Here is a 20,496-nt window from a genome sequence, read left to right on the forward strand (position 1 = left end):
GAGAACATTTATATAGAATAATATGAAAGCAATAATCTATTTGACACAGAGCTGATTTTATCGTAAATTATATATGTATAATAACACATAAGAGCTATTTAAATGTAAACTCATACAAAATTTTAAAATAATAAAAAACTCCATTGAAACAAAAACAAAGTCTAGAGGATAGTTTTAAACAAATCGAATTATTAAAACAAAATCAAGGACTTGAACTAGACACGCACAAACAGGGAGAAACCAAAAATGCAAATTCCCCAAATCCCAAAGCGCTGCACCTAGACGTGGACTAAATTGGAATAACACGCAAATTCTAAGGATGAATTTAAATAATCAAGGAAGCATAAACAGGGCCCAATTGACCATTGGCACAAAATGGGAGGGAGTCAACGCATAAATTCCCCCTTTTGTATCAAAGTGTGTGGGACCAGCACCAAACGGTGCTCTTTCATTTGCCCGTTAAAAGACAAAAGCCATTGAATTCATTTACTCTGCCATCTTTTAGAGAAAGAAAACAACACGCCCCCCCCCCCAAAATCTCTACTAGGATTTCAACCCGAAGCGCCGCAAATGGAGGGTCATCGGCTCTTCTATGCCATCGCCTCTGGCGCCGATCCACGGCGAACCCAGGTAAGCCCCGTTACTTCTGATATTTATTTTAAAAAACAATTTGCAAAGCAAAGAAAAAAAAGACAAAAAGGGAAAAATGCGAAACTAGGAAGAATCAAAAAAACAACCTTCTGAGTTTTTGATCTCTTTTATTGCTATCACTTGCTTATGTGTATTCTCTGCTGTAGTCTGTGAAAAAAAATTGAAAAGAAAAAATTCCCAAAAAAAAAAAACCTCCCATTACAGTGTTTTCAATGGCTTTTTATAGCCTAGAAATAAAATGAAAATCTTCTACTGTTGTTTGCCCTTGCAGATATCTCGGAGGCGTGGGAGCGTGGCATGAAATAGAGCACGATTCGGAAGCTTGGCGCGCGTCGTACTCTGCTTGGACTCGAAGCTTGCGGCGCCGATTTCCTTCTGCTGCTAGGGTGTTGGGTTGGCTCTATGTTTTGTGTATTGGGTTGAGAGATGTGGGTTAGGTTTTGGGTAATCTGTTGGGCTTTGGGTTTGTGTTGGGTTTTAATAGGTGTTTTTATATTTGGGTTTGTTTTAAATTTGGTCCTACAATAAGCACTAAGAATAATTAAAATAGAGAATGTGGATTAAATCTACAATTCTATACATATAAGTTTCTATTTCAACAAATTGCACGTAGAGATATTGATAAAACTAACAGAGTTAATGGTATTTTATAACTAATCGATTGAGCAGCAGCTCGTAGACCACCTAAAAATGAATATTTATTATTTGATCTGTATCCTGATATAAGAAGTCCAACGGGAGCAATACTTGAAATGGTAATCCATAAAAAAGTATCAATATTGAGATCGGCTAAAATAAGGCGAGAGCTAAAAGGAATTACTGAAAAACTTAGTAAAATTGATACATTGCCTCTAGATGGAAGAATATTTTCTTTGGAAAGAAGTTTTGTTCCATCTACTAGCACTTGAAGAATGCACAAAGGACCGGCATATTCAGGCCCATACGTTGTTGTATTTTTGCAGAATTACTAGTAAAATTTAAATTTAACTACTACGGTTTTGGATTAAAACTAGAATTTCAAAATTAAAAAGATACAAATATTAAAATTGACTAATTTAAAAAATATATAAATTAAAAATAACTAAATTAAAATATAATTATACAAATCAAAATTACAAAAATAATAATCAGTAAGGTCTTATAGTTTCTTTTTTATTACATTTTTAAAACCTTCCATCTTTTTACACATGTCGAAGGCCCTTTCTTTTTCATTGTAAATATAAAATGGTTAAATTTCTATTCTGGTCCTTTTATTTTATATAGATTACATAAAAAATGCTTAAATGTCACTTTTGATCTTTATATTAAGTTGGAATCTAATATTTAATTATTATACTTGATTTTTTATATAATTTAATACCTCGTTTATAATTTCATTACTTTTTTATATAAAAAGGTCCTAAGAAATTTTATCGTTACACGTGTCTTTTTTTTTGCCGAATAAGATAACGGTAAAATTTTAGTATTTATCCCTCTACTTTGCTAAAGTTTAGGATTTAGTTTATAATACAATTTTAATAAAAATTTAATAAATAATTATAAGGTATAAATCTCAAAATTATACATGAATTTTGATTTAATGTGCAATTGTATACATGAACTTTAACTTGGTGCAATTATACACGTGAAACTCTAATTGTGGTTTAAACGTATAACTGAAACTTTAATTTTGATTTAATCATACACATTTAAAGAAATAAATACATAAATTTATTTTTACATTGGATAAATATAATGATTTATGTATGTAATATATAAACATAAAATGATGTTATATCAATAATTGTGTTAATAAATTTACAAGAATTGGATCAAATTAAAATTTCATGTATAAAATTGCACAAAATCAAAGTTCATGCATACAATTACATATTAAACCATAATTCATATATAATTTTAGTATTTATCCCTAATTATAATTATAATTATATTCCAAACAACTTCCTCATGCTTTTTTTTTTCATTTTATAAAAATAGTTCATTTTTAATTTTGGTCATTCTAATATGCTTAAATTTGAGATTTAATATTTATACTTTAATTTCTAACATAATTTGATCTATATGTTCTTATAATGTTATTAATTAGTTTAATATTTTTATAATATTATTAATTAGTTCAAATAGTTAATATCATTCACTTTTCAATTAAACCATTTCATGGTTATATATAATTTGAAAGTAGATTTATAAACCCAAAAAGTATAGGGATTAAATTATTAAAAATAAAAATAGGATGACTAAATTATAAATGTACGAAGTGTAAAAACTTAGAGTCATGGTTGTTTTAACCGAACTAAACCGGCCAGGGTATCGATTCAGAGAGATCCATCAGACCAATTGACCCACAAACCAGTACAGATTAATTGAACCAAAATCGATTTTTATTTTTTTAATGGTTTATTTAATCAAATCATACGGAGCAATGGCCTGATCAATTTTGATCACCTATATAGTTTTGGAAACCTTGTTTAATGTATATTTTAATCTTTAAAATTTTATTCTATAATTCTACACAAAAAATTAATCAGTTCGAAGCGTGAGTTAATCATACTAGTTCTCATTTATATGATCATGGGATTCTTTTTACCTTTAAAAAAAAGGAAGAGAGCAGCTAAAACAACAATTGTTCCTATATGTAAATAATTTGTGTCTAATACCAGTTCGAACTTCATACAAATTCGATTAACCCAATCAGACTTTTTTTTTAAATTTTTATAATTTATTCATTCGAACCAAATAAACCAAGCTAGAGTAGCTAAAACAACAATTTTCCCTATATATGATCATACTATTGTTAATAATTTACATCTAATACTAGTTTGAACTTCATGCAATTCGATCAACTCAATCAGACAAGTTTTTTTAATATTATATACAAATTTATTCAAATAAACCAATTAAATCAATCAAACAAAAAATTAAGAATCTTTGATTCTAAAAACCTTCCTAAAAATACCCAAAAAAAAGTTTTCTTTTAATGTAAAACTAAGTCTCAAATGACTCTGAGGATCAGTTTAGATATTAAAATCCAACCAACCGAATACACTTCCTAAAATATCTTCTCTCAATTATATAAATTTATTTATATATTCTTGAGTTTCAAAACTTCTTAATAAATATTTCTATTTTTAACTTAATTACCATCTCCCATTTTTATAAGACTTTACCACCCATATATGATTTATTTTTGTATAAATTAATATACAATATTAAAACATCATGTGAACTTGCCAAAACGAATCAATGCTGGATGCAAAAATATTAAATTACAATACCCGACAAATAATAAAACCAAACCCATCAGTTCACAAATTCCAAAGTCAATCCATCAAATCAATTCATCCAATTTGATTAAATAAATTATTATAAAACTCATTTTTCATAAAAATTAAAAAAACAATCAATTCGACCGGTTTCAAACACTTCACAGGTCAACCGATTTAGATATATAGAGAGATAATATCTAATACATTAATAAAATATTATTTTTTTTCACAAGCAGCTTTTAAAAATTATCATTTATTTTTTTAAATATTTATTTTTAAAAATTTTATTGACAGTGTATCGTACCAAATATTATTCTGGGAAAAACTGAGTCAAGTCAGGCCAAACAAAAAGGCACTTGATTTCAAGCACCAGATAAGAACCGGAGATTTTTGTAATATATACATATATTCCTACTGATTAAAATAAATGTATGGCTCTGCTTCAAAATCATTAAGCTAAAAAGTTCAAGTCTCGTATGTGGGTGGCTATTTCATAATGGTAGGGAACTGGAATGGATATTTTAACAGCATTTGGTTCACTTCTGGAAGCTCATTCCAGTTCACAAATTGAGTTCACTTCTTTATCATCTTCACCTTAACAAGTGAAACAAAATAACACAATTTATGTAACCTCAATACCTATCTAATTCCATGCACAAATTAAATTAAATTTAACATTTAAAAAAAAAAAGAACACCACAAATGCATTTCCTTACTCTAGAAAATCAGATATTCCTTGGTTCAAATGCTCATATAACTCCCTGCGCTCGATACTACTAATGAGTTGATGGATTGGAACTTCTTTCTGTAGCATCGAAGTTCCTTGGAAAATAACCATCTGGCAGCATGATTTTCTATATTCACTGAGCTGAAGCACGAGGGAAATGTAATGTTTTCAGAAACATGGCAGTTGAATTGGATAAAAGAGAAATACAAGCATGATTATGATGATGTTATTGACAAACCTGGTCGGGTCTTAACTTCTTGAAACCGAATTTATCTGTCCAGATTGATTCAGCTTCTTCAGCAGCTGGGAGAATGATATTTTTTACATTCAAGAATGCCAACAGCTTTTCGATACAAGAGAATAACAGCTGGAAGTAGCCCTGTATGGTAATTTAGTTCCACTGAATCAAGATTGAACAGAGATGATATTGGAACAGAGATGATAACAGCAACATGCATTCCAAGCTAATAATTTTGTAAAATCACAGGAATTATATGATAAGTGTGTTGGCAAGAAGAATATCTCTAGACTGTTTTGGGGGATGGGCAACGAGTCCAAATTAGAAAAACTCCAAGAATCATCAAAATTACCAAGCCGGCAATTGGAAATTAGAGTAAAACTATTTAGAAAAGGTAGGAATTGTAGGCAAAGTTTATAAAAACAAAACGGGGGTCCATTAACCTCACCTTTCCATGGTTAGCAATGCTTGTAGCGACTAAAGGGATTTCAGCAATTTCTTGCCCAAAAACTCGAATTATTCCAGCTGATACAACGAATGAGCTGCAATATTATCCAAAAGAGAATACTATCAACATTCAAATAGCAAAAGCATCTAAAGCTTTAAATGTTAAGCAAATATGTCTTACTTAATTGTCAATACAGCACAATACATTCCTCCGTATTCTTGGCCCTTTAAGTTCCTTCTGTAAGAGAGAAGGTAATACAAATTTGTCAAAAATATATAAATAAATAAATAAAAGAGGGGAGGGAGGTGGGGGAGGGGGGAACACACTCAAGTAGAAGAAAAAAAGAAGGCTCGTGCTTACCCATAAACCATGCATGGGATAAGGTCCCTCCCAGTTGTTGCATCAACTATGGGGTTGAAACATTCCTTGACCCAAACAGAAAAGAAGAAAGTTCAGTGGTAAGCCATGAATGACGGATTTTTTATGTTTTGAAAAAGAAAACATAGCCAAATCAGAGCCCCACAACGCAAAATAATCATACACTGCTAAATCACAGCTTTGAATGCAACATGCAAATCACAGCGGCATTTTGCTAAGCAATGATTCAGATTGGCAGGATAAAACCCTGTTAGATAAGTCTAGCTAGAAACTTACACTAACGATCTGATATCCCCAAAAACCTTTAAAGCAGCCACTAACAGAGACATCAAAGCAAAATGCATCAATTTATCAATCGTTTTGGTTTAAATGCTCTTAAAATATCACAGTTGAACAATCATGTTCTTTTACAGTATATAGTATTTAATGGGTGCAAAACTCCACCACAATAAGGTCAAAGCAAGGTACTAATAATAGAATAGAAAATGCTAAGGAGAAGTATATTAGAAAGTAAGAGATGAAAATATATTAACTATATAAAAGTTATAAGCTCAGTATTTTGCCTTTCCCAGCCACTTTAGCAGAAGGGAAAAAGAAAATTAAAAGATAAAGAAAAGAAGATGACTGATGAGAAGCAGCATAAACGTTAGTTAGAAGCTACTGATGTTTCCGTGCAACATCCAACCCGGAAAGCATACTTGGCAAATAAAAACTTGAAAATAAACATATAATAATTGCAATAATTACAAAATAGCATTGCACGATTACTGTTTATCAATATTGGCAAAATATAAAATGAACAATACTTACATGGAAGATACCAACTGCTTGAGAAAGCAACAATCTAGTTTCAGGAGAAGAGAATTTGCTGCTAAGAAGCCTCCATCTCACATCAATATTGATATCAGCATCTAAACCTTTTTTCACATATTTCTTCTTTAATATATCCAAAAGGGAGTCAGGGAGCCTTTCAGCTCCACGAATGAGCAACTTCTGCAGTGTAGAATGGATCCTACCACAATCTGAGCAGCAAAACCACTTCCCTTTCGGTATTTCCTGTTGTACAAGCGGCATCAGTATTTTCATCCATTAACAGATAATGTGTCCAACAGATAGGAATCAAGACTTCCATATTTAATAATCAAAGGAATAATGGTGATAATAAGACATGCATACCCTTAGATCAGCCATTTTATGAGTCCTCAAACAGCCAATATGATATTCTTTCTCACACTGATACAAAATTATTTTTAAAAAATAAATGAGCACATCAGCGAAAATGAAATGAGGGGGGGGGATTTTTAGCAGTGTTGAACCCCAATGCAAAGGCAAGATGAAATAAAAAATTAACATTATACCTGATCACAAAGTATAACTGTCCGAGGACCAAATCCTGATTTGCTAAAATCGCATGCCCTATATAAAATAAAATCAAAGAAATTTATGGAAATATTGCAAACGCAAGCTGTATACAAATAGTCTTCATGAACTACAGGCTCCAAGATTTATCCTTCTGTATACTCATAACCTGCATAATGCGCATCCACTAAGTTCTGTCTCGATGCTCTTCACAATTCGTACACATCTGCTGGTTATTTGCTCTATAGCATCAACTCCTAAAATCCTTCCAGCAGCAGCAGCATTAGCATTATGCTCTGCACACTTTTCTCTCATCAACATGTTCTGGCAATATTTGCAGTACCAGCGACCGTGAGGAATTGTTGGTAGAGAAGCACATTCTGCATAGCATGCAATAACAATCAGCTAAATAAGAGCTGTAAAACTGATCATCACAGGCAACTATGGCAGTCTTAAAGTTTAAAACAAAAAGACTGGGTAAAGTAAATCTACAAAGCAAAATGCAAAGAAAAACATCTAATAACATGCACATGAGGGACAAGGCAAGACTTCATTTGTGTTAATATGCAATGCCACTGACTGAGTGATCTCCCACCAACACTCAGCCTCTGCTTATTGTCTAAACGAGTCAGCCTTTCATCCAACTCAAACTCCACTTCTCTTGTTTATTTCCCTCTACTCCTACCATTTTGAATAAAACATTCCATTTAAAAATCATGGTGCACATTTGAGAAACTGCAATCACTTTTTTTCTTTTCTCCTGATTATCTTCTCTTGGTAAAATATATAAGTTCTTTATCATCTATAGGCAAAGACATGAAACTAGCACAGTAAATCTCATGCACATCAGGCACAGGAGTGGAGACTTCAGACCTCAGGGCTCAGGTCACGCAATTATCATTCTTGACACAACACACACACACACACAAAAAAAGAAAAAAAGCACTGCTCCAGATCTATCCCTAAAACCCCAAAGACAAATAAATAAAGTCTCACAGTGTCCAAGCAAAGTACCCATGAAACCAAGAAAACAAAATCAAACCATCCATCCATGCATTTCCTGATTATAATAAATTCTTAATATTTACAATCAAACCTTTATGAAACGCCCTTGGGCATCCATCACAAAGCAAAAGATTTCCACCATCAGCACAAATGATGCATGCAACATCATTATCCTTGGCAGAATAAAGACGACCTTTTGAGAGAGATATTGCCAGTTCATGCAGAGACACCCCATTAGACGTGTAAATGTACGCGTAGCTGCCAAAGTATACAAATATAATCAAGATATATTTAATAATGTAACTTACGAAGGAAGCTGTAAAGCATCTGATATGGAAACATACGGTTTTCGACGAGATGCCCAACCAGCATGAGCTTCAAACTGTGAGGGGCTAACCTGCGCAACAAAAGGAATAGCATAAACAGACAAAAAATGATATTGTGAAATTCTGAAGCTCAAGCAAGAAAAGCACAATACCTCATAATTGCAACAACGACAAATTATCCCAAAGCCCTTTTTGTAACCCTCAAGCAATCTCTGCCCATTAAAACTAATCACACTTCACACACCACTGATATACAAAGGCATAAAATAAATTACTTTCATCTCTATTACCTGTCCACGGGCATAGTATGCAACTTCAGTTCCATCAGGCAGTCCATCTTCCTCGAATACCAACTTATGCAATCGCTGATCTCTATAGAAAAAGATTCCAAAGGGAAAGGAGATTCCATCAGAAAAAGGAAATAACAGCTTATTAAAGAAGTATATTAAAAAAAGTACCAACTTTGTCGTCATCTTCCATTGACTTCCATTGGGTGAATAAATTGGTGATGAAGCACCTTTGAACATCTTTGACATCAACAATGGTTTCACTGGCCTGAGTACCAATAAAAGCACAAAAATCAAAGAAGGGGACTAACAACAACAAAAATACTACAGACTCAGAAGAAACTTCACTGAAAGCAGATCCTTGTCTCAAAACTTGCAGGCATAGGACAACAGAAGAAAGAAACCGTCATAAAATGACCAAAAAAAAAAAAAAAACAGGATAAAATGTTACTAACTTCTTTTTTGTTCTCCAATGGCCCTTATCTTGAGAGGAAATATGCACTGAAGCGCTCTTCAAGGACTTCGTGAATAACCCTGGCTTTGTTAACCTGGAAATAACACAGACGGAAGTATGATGCACCAAGAATAAACCTACAAGAAAAGGAACACTATTTATAGTTTAAACTACCACCTAGCACTGCTCTATAGCTTCCAAATAGAACAATTCACTTTCCATGAATGGAAAGAAATTGGTTAAAGACAGAATTATGCAACAGCAAATGACAATTGTAAGAAGGTCACCAACTTTCTTGTTGTCTTCCATGGACGTCTGTTTTGTAAAGAAATAGATGACGAAGAACACTGAGGTGAATTTGATGTCAAATCAAGCTCTGATGACCTGAAACAATGCAGGAGGCACATGATAAAAGGCGGTAAAATATTAAAAAGAAAAAATCATCTTACTTAAATATATCAGCCTGTTTATGAGCCAAAAATGATGGCAAGAAATGGCACAGAAAAGAATAAAGAAGAGATATTAAGAGACACTAACTTGTTTGCTTTCTTCCTTTGACTTCTATTTTGTGGAGAGACACTCAATGATGCACTTCCAAAGGACTGCAACATCGAAACAGGTTCTTGTGATCTGAAACTACACAAAAATAAAACATATAAATTGAGAAATTTAGATTTGAAGTATTAACCCCAGGTACAAACTGATAAACGTTAAGAAAAATTATATCAAGCATTAAGAAAAAGTTACTTTCTTGTCACATTCCATTAACTCGTGGATTGTGGAAAAGATAACCATTGAAGCAGTTCCAAAGGAATGTGATTTGAAATAAAATAGTGCAACCATATTAAATAATGTATCTACACATTACTAATACAAACTATAAACAAATGTCACTCTAGCATTACCTTAAAACTTCAGTTATGTTAAATCTCATACTGTAAGTCAGTTTTATACCCTCCAAAAGAAAAATAAATAAATTGCATTTTTATCAAGGAGTACACATGCTGAATAAATTATCAGTCAAATAAACTTAACATGCCCCTTTTTATACAATGCATCAATCAACTAGAACTGAATGGACAATCTAAAAACCCATAAAATGTCATACAAATAATTGAATCCAACTCCCTAAATTACAAATTTGTAATAAAGTTCTAGTTATCATGAAAAAATTTTGAATATTACACGGTAATTGCAATGATCATACAATGGAATTGTCAAACAAATAAAATATTCAACTAATGACAAACATTAAGGACCCTACCCAACTAAGCTATAAAGCAGAAGAGACAACAATTACTATTTATTAATTTTATTATTTTACAAACAATGCTTAAGGAATGCATACCTGGTTCCAACACTGGGTGAACTCACTGTGACAAACTGAGATTTCTTCAACTCCACGCATGAATTGCAAAGCGGTCCTACTTGGCCAACATGTATTACAGGAAATGAACCTAGAAACAAGTGAATGACAAAAGGAGTAAGACCTCAGTACAATAAAAATATTCTTTTTACTTGCCTCTGTCAATAATAATGTATTTAATAAAACAAAAGGTCACCTTTGCATCTTCTACAAGTAAAATATTTTTGCTCAGGTACAGCTCTAATGATATTTTGAATTGTTGCTTCTAATGTATGCAGAGGTCCTCTCCTGCATGCCCGCAACACCTCAAGCAGGCTCTTCCCATTTTCAAAGCAGATATATTGAGCTGCTCGTTTGTATTGTTTACAAGCATGAATCTCAAATTGGGAAGGTGGAACAACCTAAAATAGGAAACAGGACAGCAGCAAGAAGATTGATAACAGCAATTATTGATCACATAGTTACACAGAATCCAAAACTGCAACCTGGGAAAGTGATTGCTTACTCTGCGCCCTTTACACAAGGAACATGAACACAAAATTCCTCCATCTGTTATGATGCCCCGAAGACCAGCTGTCTGGAATTAATATAAAACTAAGCTACACACTATATTCAAATTCCGAAGAGAAACAAAAAATTAAAGGATATATTCAAAATTAAAAGAAACAACGGGAGCAGCCAAGAAACACCTTACTACTAATTGTACCCATGTAAACTACCGGAACCCCGTCAAGTAAGCCAGTGTCAAAGAGCTCTTTAACAGTCATTGGGCACTTATTAAGTGAGATCTTTTTTGACATTTTCAACTCCAAATTCTTCCTAGGAGTCGTCAATCCACTTTCTTCAGCTGCTTCTTCTCCACCAAAATTTGAAACTAACACATTCTCAACATTCTGCTGTTCGCACCCCAAACTTTCCTCTGCTTCAACCTTTGGTCTCAATAGTGATTTCTTGGGCCACCTCAGGGTCTTCAAGAGTAGATCATCATCATTACCGTCACTACTGTCAAAGCCTCCTTTCTCTACTGGACGAGTCTCAAGCTCATCCATAGACTGACAAGTTTGAACAACAGGCTTACCATCTATTCCAATTGCCTCAACTACCAGGTTCCCTACAATGGCATTTTCTCCAATAGTATGGCTTTCTTCAATCAAAGCCTCTATAAATGGACCCCCTTTGACAATATCTCGAACAACTAAGCTCTCATCAACCACATTTTCTATTACCACTTTATCCCCTGCTAAATTTCCATTTCCCAATCTACTTTCAATCAAATTATTGTTTACACCATTTGCGTCAGCTAAAATTTTATCCTCCTGATCCTCATCAATTAAAGACACTTTAACACCATTTATCGGTTCATTAAAGTCCTTGAGCTTTTGGCTATCTAAATTCTCAGAAACACGGCAATCAATTCTCGACTTTTTAACTCGAGTGTACACAATGTAACCATTCACTTGAGTACTATTAACTCTTTTACAACAACTACTACTAGAACTCGCCTGAGTTTGAGACTGAATCACTGCCTCCCGAGTTTGACCGAGTGAACCATCCACTCCGTAATCCAACTCTGGCTTCATGCCTCACTCACTTCACTCTCAAAATCCACTAAAATTCACCATAAAATGAAAAAAATCAAATTAAAAAGAAAAACGAAACGAAAAATTTAGCAGCTGTAGAGTGAAAGATTTTACCGATTAAGATCGTATAAAGGCATGAGATGCTTGATTTTCTTGAGAGAGGCAAGTGAAAATTTGGAGCGGAGAGTTAAAACGGAAGAGTCCGAGATCGGATTCAACAAAATTTAGGGTTTTCGATTAAAACTCAAAGGATTTGAAAGAAAAATCTATTAATATTATGGGAGATTTTTTTTCCTTCTTTTTTTCCCCTTTGGCGTGTTGTTAACCGACCAGTGAAAGAAAAAAAGAGATGTGGGACTTTCAAGGGAACGGAACGGAACGGAACGGAACGGCAAATGGCAAAGATCCATGAAATAAAACGGAGAAAGGTTTTATGAAGGTTAAACTATGCTGTTAGTCCTTGTATTAGGTATAAATTGTACATTTAGTCCTTTTGCGTATTATTATATGTGTTATAACTTGTCAGCTTGCTGTTTTTACATTAAAAAAATCTCATTACTTTAGTTAATAAATTTAATAGTTATTTTTTGAGATTAAAATTTTAAATTTTAAAAATATTAAAAATTAAAAATGATCAAATTGAAGAAAAATATTTAATCCATAATTTACGATGTACGAGGCTAATAGCAGAATTTATCTAATGGATTCAACTACAACTATTTGAGTCAAAATTGGAATTTTCAAAATTCAAAAAGTAGGATTAAATTTGACCAAATTAGAATGTAAGGATTAAATTTATAACATACAAATAATACAAAGACTCATAACAAAATTTACCCTATTAGGAATTTACGATATTAACCCTAATTGATTTTCCCTTGCCGCTCTAAAGAAGCAAAATAGCCCTTATTGATTACAAAGGAGTTATGGTCAGGCCTCTTGGTTTGTGTTTGTTGAGGCCTAGTAGGCTCATTCTCTAAAACCCAATAATATGCCATCCTTTTTGGGTTATGGTGTAGTAATTAAGGTTTAGAGTTTAAATTCATTTGTGGAAATTTTTAAATGATTTTTAAACCCTCAAAGTTTTAATTAAATTACACGTTTAATAAAGATATTACGCACTTAAATTCACTCAAACTCATATCTTTATAAGTTTTCAACATCGGCTAGATGAGACTATCATAGGTCGGATGACCTCCATTAAAAATAGGTTGGATAGAATTAATGCAAATAGAAAGTCAAAGCAAGGTCAAGACTTTCGTACTCAATAAGTAGGAGCAAAGCTAGAATTTTTATTTTTTGATGGGCTGAATTTGAAGTATAAATTTTTGAGAGAGTTAAATGCAATTTTATCATTGTATTAATGTAAAACTTTATAATTTTTAAGGGATTAAACTATAAACTTTTTTTTGTTTTTTGAGCGGTCATAATTTAATTTTAAATTTTAGGAGTGCCCCAAATACAATATTACCATTAAATTAAATTAAAACTTTGTAAATACTCAAAGGATTAAAAGGATAATTTTTCATTTTAAGGGGCTAGCCCCCTACTTGCCCCATTAACTCAGTGTTGTGAGGTGGAGTACTTTCCAACTCAAATAGTGGATTTTGGTTTCAATAGAAATGTAAGAATTTGTTCAATCATCCAAGCCAATTTGTGGGTGTCTTATGATGAATTAATGTTATACTAGGGAAAGGACTGCAAAAATCATGGTCAATATGGACAAAATATCAATAATAACATATGCTCAACGGAACAAGAGAGGGTGTTAATAAATTTCCTTTTAACTAGAAGTATTCAAAAATTGAAGAAAATATATTGGGATATGAAGATTAACCATATTCAGAAAGGCAAATTTAGTGTCTGACTACATGACAAAGGACTTCAACAATGATTTCCTGTGAGTTTAAACTTTTGATGTCCCACTAATTAGTATAAAACACAAATCACTTAGCAATAGCATGGGGATCATATGGTTGTCCTTATTTCATTGTAACTCAAGGGTTTTGTATTTATATTATCTTAAATATTTAATGGAATGGAACAAAAGGGTTTGGAGTGTCAAACTTTGGTGATGTTGTAGTTATCAACTTAAGTGAGTGGTTATGTAGTTGTAGGAGATAGGACCACATTAGCATCCCATGTCCATATGTCGTTGCAACAGTTTTGTGAAAAAAGCCAATGTTTCTGATTATGTGTATAAGGGGTTTAAAAACGAAATGTATGAAAAGTTGTATGGCTTTGTATTGACTGTTGTCCATAGTGAAAAATATTGGCATAAAACTAATATAGGACCAACTAACTCCCCTCATACCAAGGAAAATACCTAGGAGACCATGAAAAAAATTGAGTAAGATAAGAGGAAAGAAGGAGTGGGACTAAACTGTCTAGAAGAGGGAAAAATATAAAGTACTAAAAGTGTTTCAATTGGACACAACTCTAGAAGGTGTCAAACTTCATCTACTATAAGTGTTGAGTTTCTTAAAAATTATAATGCATTATAATCCAACTCCAACATGTCAATTTTGCAGACTACAACTCCAACAACTCCTAATCCAACAGCTCCATTAAAAGCATCTGCATCATCGCTACCAGTTCCACCAACATCACCCTCATATTAGCAAGACCAACAATACCTCAAGCAAATCCAGCGGAACCTCCAACTACTAATAAACTATTTGCAGAACTTGTAGCTTCCACTTATAAACTTGCAAGTCCTCCACCTCATGTTGATTTTAACATCTTACTTCATGTAACCAATAGTTAGGGAATTTTATTTTTTTTAAACAAGCTCATACATAACCTATATAAACATATTTCTTTCCTTTTTTAAGACCAAAACATGTTCACTATATACAAGGCTTCGATAAAAATTATAGTACCATTTCGTTCAACCACTAATCTTGATAGAATTACATTTTGTATAGTAAACTTTATTATTGTTTTATTAACTATTGATGGTCACTAAACTAACTATAAATACGACAAAGGTAAATGCACCTATCAAACAATAGTATAGCTATGGTAAGTAGAGAATATCGTATTCACGAGGACTAAAAGTATTAGTAATTACCGCTTTTCTATTATTTAGTCGATAGTTTGGAGTGATGTGTTTTAAGATAAATTTACTAAAATAATTTAACTAAGAACGCAACAAAGAATGAATCAATGTAGTAATCGAATATTAACCAATGAGATAGACAATACACAGGAAAGAATCCACCTAGACTTCACTTATTATTATGAATATGAATTAAACAATTTATTCACTTGTGTCATGATCCGTAGAAATCCCTAAATTATGTTAATATTTATTTCGAGAGTAAGAACAACTGACTCTAGGTTGATTAATTGAAATCTCTTTCTAATTAAAACCCCTATCATCGCATTAACTCAATCTATGGATTCCCTATTAGATTTGACTCTAATCTGATAAATTTATGTCGTCCTATTTCTAGAATTACATGCAACTCCACTCAATTATGCTAGATCTACTATTAAACAGAGACTTTTGATCCACTGAATTAAGCACATTAAACATGAATTAATATCCCGAAAATATTAAAACAATAAATAAGCATACATAATTGAGAACAAGATTCAAGTATTTATTGCGTAAAAACATACATTAAATAAAATGTTTCGTCATAAGTTCATCCTCCCTAGGTATTTAGAGAATTAGTTCATAATCCTGAATGAAAACATCTCAAAGTTAGATTAACCATAAGACATAAAAAAACTCATAAAAAATTAAAAAGAAATTAAAAGGAGATCTTCGATCTTGATGGAGATCCGATTAAGAGTTGATTTCAATGGCGTTCTTTGAGTGTTGTCTTTGATATTCTCTGATTGCCCCCTTTATGCCTTCTTCTAATGGGTATTTATAGACTTTAGAATGCTTAAAAAGCTTAAAAATGGTGTTTTTCCACATATTTAGGATGCAGGGTGTGAAATCGACACAGGCTGGCACATGGGCGTCTATTCAGCCCGTGTGGCTCACACGGACTTGTGTCCAGGCCATGTGGAAATTCCCAGGATGTGTGGCTCCTGAAAACAACTTTATTTGTCCAATTTTGGCTCGTTTTTAGCTACTTTCGCTCCTAAATGCTCTCCTAAGTATAGAAACATGAATTTAAAGCATTAGGAGCATCAAATTCACTAATTTGCATAACTAATCATACAAAAATGCATTAAGAGTGAAATTAAAATATGTTACTTTTATAACTTATCAACTATTGTTTCATAGTTTTGGACTAATGTTACGACATCTACTGCAACAACCACCAGCTCGTTCAGCACAACCATCTCCTTCCACTATGCAAACATTTTCAACAAAACAAATACTTACAATACTTAGTAGAAGGGGAAAACAAGTTGTACAAAGAATTGGGCGATACACAAAAGAGAGGTCAGGAATGCAATTTTTGAATGCAAGTAACCAAAAAGACAATTGTTGAACCATAAATGCTAAATTGATTTCAATTTGTTTTAATACATTTCAATATTAATAAAAAATATATTATAAGTGTGGATTAATAGTTTTTTTGGATAATCTTATTATAGATTCGGATCATATCTACTCTTTTTGACATAATGCCTATAACTACCTATAGCTCCTCCCCAATCCATGAATAGGAGGACAATGCGCTTTAACGCACTCGAAACCACGTCCGTCTATATTCGTAACAATGCCTAATCCAATTGAGTTATGACTCAATCGACAGTTAATTTAGTATTTTTAAGTTGCATTTTTGTTTGTAAGTTAGTGGCCAAAGTTTTTAGTGTGCTGCAATCTTATTTGTACCTGGTTGCGTTTGTATTTTATCTTCTTGCTAATATTAATTTGGGTAAATTACACCAACAATCACTCAACTTTGGGGTAGCTGGCAAAACAGACACTCTGGTTTCAATTCAATCACTTAACTTTCAAAAAATAAGAAAACAGTTATTACTGTTACAAACGTAACAGAAAGCTGAGGTGGCCAATTAACTTGCTGTGTTGGCATCCTATGTGGAAACGATGAAAAAAAAACTTAGATCTGAAAAAGAAAAAACAATGGGGAAGCAAAAGATGAAAATGGAGACCCAAATTTGAAAGCTCTTTTTTTCTTCTTCTCTGTGTTGAGTGTTTTTGTTTTTCACCTTATTTGCTTCCTTTTTCTAATCACTTTGAATTGAAATGAGAAGACAAAAAAAAAGAACTTGAAACCAAAATTAGGATTTAGAAACTGGTAAAATACTTAAAACCTATATAGTTCTCTCTTTCTCTTGCTTTATTCTTATTGACCAAAAATAGGAAGAGAAGGCGTTTTTTTGTGATTTAGTATTTTAGGAAGAAATTTCTCTGTGGAACAAAGTTTAGCCTTGGAAAAATTAGTGAAGTATATATTTGGCTGTGCAAGTGTTGGGGGAGGACAAAATTTATTCACAACAGCAGCAACTAAGGGAAGAATAAGAAGAATATTTGGGAAAAATACCCTAACCTAGTTTAATTGTAGTGCAAGTGGTGGTGATCTGAGCACTTGTCTTCGGTGCTGCTGGTTTGTTTGTGGGATTGGTTGTATTGGGGTTGTTGAAGACTTTGAAAGGGATTTTACAGTTTTTTCTTATTCTTCTTCTTCTTATTCTTTTTCTGTTATTAGGAGTGTTTTTCAATTTCTTCTTAAATTGGGTGGATTTCCACTATGGACATCCGACGTGGCCAATTACCTGGCCACATCAGCTAGTTAACTAGCTGCGTCACTTATCCCATTAGGTCTATAACGGAAATTGTTAGTAGGTGACTAATTTGTTACTTTTCAATAACTTTAATGACTGTTTTATTTTTTTTTAAAGTTGAGTGACTAAATTGAAATCAGAATGATTGTTTTGTCAGCTACCCCGAAGTAAAGTAACTATTGGTGTAATTTACCCTATTAATTTTATGCCCCAGTTTAAATTACCAACATTAGTTGGTTGATGGGATTTCATTTTTAAAAATTGAAAATAAAACTCAAAACTCATCATTTAAAAAGTTAAAATTATGATTAGTTAAATTCTACTATTACTTCAATACCATTTTTGGCCAAAATAGGATTGAATTTAGAATATAAAACAATTGATGACACTTATGGTTATAAAAAGAAATGTTTTTTAATTTTTCATTATGCTTAAGTTATGGATTTAGTCTCAGTACTTTAATTTGATTTTTTTAGTACTTTTTTTTTAACAATCTCAATCCTTAATAAACTGTAACAGTTTGTTTTCAGTGAAATCAGAATAGTAGCTTCGAGACCACAAAATTGAGGTCAAAATATTTATTTGTTTATTATTTTAAGGTCTACAGCATGATATTATGAGTGTATAAAAATTTCGTTAAGAAATTTTATCATTTGCATGCTCAATTTGATAAAAAGGACTAAATAGCGTAAAGTACAAAACTAGGGTTCTATAAGCTAAAGGGATTTAATAGTTATGAAATTAAATTATTGGAGGGTTTATGTGGTAATTAAGCCATTTTAGTCATGATTGGACAAAGTTGGACATTAAATTGATGAAATTTCAAGTATTAAACAAAGGTTAAATTTGTAATTCATTAAATAAGTTAAGTAAAATAATTAAGACAAAAGCTATCATCTTTGTCTTGTTTCTCTTTCACTGACATTTAGCTAAGAAAACACCATTAATAGATTTTTAAGGTTCGGTTATGTCTCATCTATGCATGTAAGTAATTTTTGACTCGGTTTTTGATGATTTCTATATTTCTAGAGTCGTTGTAGCTTAATCTAGCTAGCCCAGAGACTAATTTGCAAAATTGCTAAAGTATTAGGGTTTTACCATTGATGAATGTGTATGTGTTTTGATGTTTGAGGATAGAAAACGAATGGTTGTTGTTAGATAAACAACATTTGTTAAGAGGTCTTTTATAAAATTATCAATTAGGGATTAAATTGAGAAATGTAAAAATTATGTGGTAAATGTGTGAAATAATGAAATCTGTGGGATGCTATGAGCATAGATGAAATTCGGCTAGCATGGGTGTGGACTCAATTGCATGAATTTGCATTTTTATGAGTTATGGACTAAATTGTAAATATGTTAAAATATTAGGGGTAAAAGTGTAAAATTGCAAAAAATATTTTGGGCTGAATTGAATAGAATGAATATTAAATGGATTTAATTTGATTATTTAGATCAAGTTAAGCCTCGTACAGATCTAGATCGAGGGAAAGATAAAGTATTGGACTAGTCGATCCTATTCCGTCATTTTTGTTATCGAGGTAAGTTCGTATGTTTAATAAGCATTAAATTATACGTAATTGAATGCTTAATTGATATAAATGTGATGATATGACACTACGGTAATTCTCAACAATTTATCCGGTTGAACCTTAGGGATAGATAGGATACAAACGACATGTCATTAGGGGTTATTGTGTTTTGGGTGTTGGTTCGTACGTTCTACTGGTGGCTAAATTTTCTGGCATGTGTTGCGGTTACTCATCACCTTGTGTGAGCAGCACTGTATAGCTACATTTTAACCGTCAGCTTGTATGAGCAGACCCGGTGATAACTCAATATGAGCATTTACATATAACATATGAGATTGAGATGGTTACGACCATGTATTGGCACTTAGTGTGCGAGATTCCCAAGCATCTGATATTATTCCAAATGGTTCAACGGGTATATTGATGATATGAAAGGGTAAGAGATTGATATGTATCAATGCAGGGATGTACGTAAACCATATAAGCATTGAATCCATGAAATTTGTGAGTTTCATGATTTACTATGTGGATGAATAAATGTTAGCCTTGTGATTAAGTTGAGTTGTAGTATATTGTGTTTAGATTATTTAAATTGTGAATGAATAATAAGTTATACTTATTAGCCATACGAGCTTACTAAGCTTATATCTTACTCTATTTACTTTTCCGTGTTTTATAGTGATTGCGAAGTTTGCTCGGATTGGGAGTTGTCGGAGATCTCATCACATTATCCAGCCTTTGTTTTGGTACTTTTGAACTTGTGTACTTGGTTATATAGCATGTATAGGTATTGTGGTTAATATGGCATATATGTTTGTAATGTTGATAGCCAATTGATTTGGCTTGTAAATAATATATATTTTTGGTTATATGTTTAGCCATGTGATTTGGCTTATTTTTGGTAAACTTTGTTGGATAAATATATGTAAATGGCCTTTTGATATGTGGATCATAATTGCTATGTGAATGTCTTGTTGAGATTTGGTATTGAAGGTAGCAAATGGTTGAATTTGGGAATGTATGAGCATGTTAAATATTAGGTAAGATAATGCATATATGGAATTGACCATTTAAGTGATTTTTAGATGTGAAATTGGTATGAATTTGAATAGCCAAATGTGATGTTTATGAGTAATGTTGTTGTTGGTATTAGAATTGTAT

General features: G+C 32.3%; 1 protein-coding gene and 1 long non-coding RNA gene across 5 annotated transcripts; one reads left to right on the top strand and one right to left on the bottom strand.

The window, feature by feature from the left end:
- On the top strand, positions 1–1,230 carry LOC121230385 (uncharacterized). The gene is made up of 2 exons (XR_005928352.1): positions 1–630; positions 923–1,230. It is a non-coding gene; the product is annotated as an uncharacterized lncRNA (long non-coding RNA).
- A 3,138-nt stretch (positions 1,231–4,368) lies between these two features.
- On the bottom strand, positions 4,369–12,415 carry LOC107905331 (uncharacterized). 4 transcript variants are annotated; one of them, XM_041115032.1, is made up of 23 exons: positions 12,200–12,415; positions 11,195–12,113; positions 11,011–11,082; positions 10,702–10,906; positions 10,488–10,596; positions 9,677–9,775; positions 9,431–9,523; positions 9,141–9,233; positions 8,861–8,953; positions 8,689–8,770; positions 8,551–8,610; positions 8,417–8,469; positions 8,164–8,330; positions 7,237–7,447; positions 7,067–7,124; positions 6,885–6,941; positions 6,519–6,764; positions 5,691–5,755; positions 5,511–5,567; positions 5,331–5,424; positions 4,883–5,023; positions 4,634–4,785; positions 4,369–4,511 (listed from the first exon to the last, which is right to left on the bottom strand). In XM_041115032.1, the coding sequence occupies exons 2-23, from the start codon at positions 12,083–12,085 to the stop codon at positions 4,508–4,510; spliced, it is 3,102 nt and encodes a 1,033-aa protein (XP_040970966.1). In that variant the 5' UTR covers positions 12,086–12,113; positions 12,200–12,415; the 3' UTR covers positions 4,369–4,507. The 4 variants fall into 4 exon arrangements, with proteins under 4 accessions (XP_040970966.1, XP_016687459.2, XP_040970982.1 ...); XM_016831970.2 differs by having other exon boundaries at positions 4,369–4,785; positions 9,677–9,769; XM_041115048.1 differs by lacking the exon at positions 8,551–8,610 and having other exon boundaries at positions 4,369–4,785; positions 9,677–9,769.
- Between the last annotated feature and the right edge of the window lie 8,081 nt (positions 12,416–20,496).

Source organism: Gossypium hirsutum, chromosome A01 (assembly GCF_007990345.1).
Source record: "Gossypium hirsutum isolate 1008001.06 chromosome A01, Gossypium_hirsutum_v2.1, whole genome shotgun sequence".
NCBI classification, from domain to species: domain Eukaryota; kingdom Viridiplantae; phylum Streptophyta; class Magnoliopsida; order Malvales; family Malvaceae; genus Gossypium; species Gossypium hirsutum.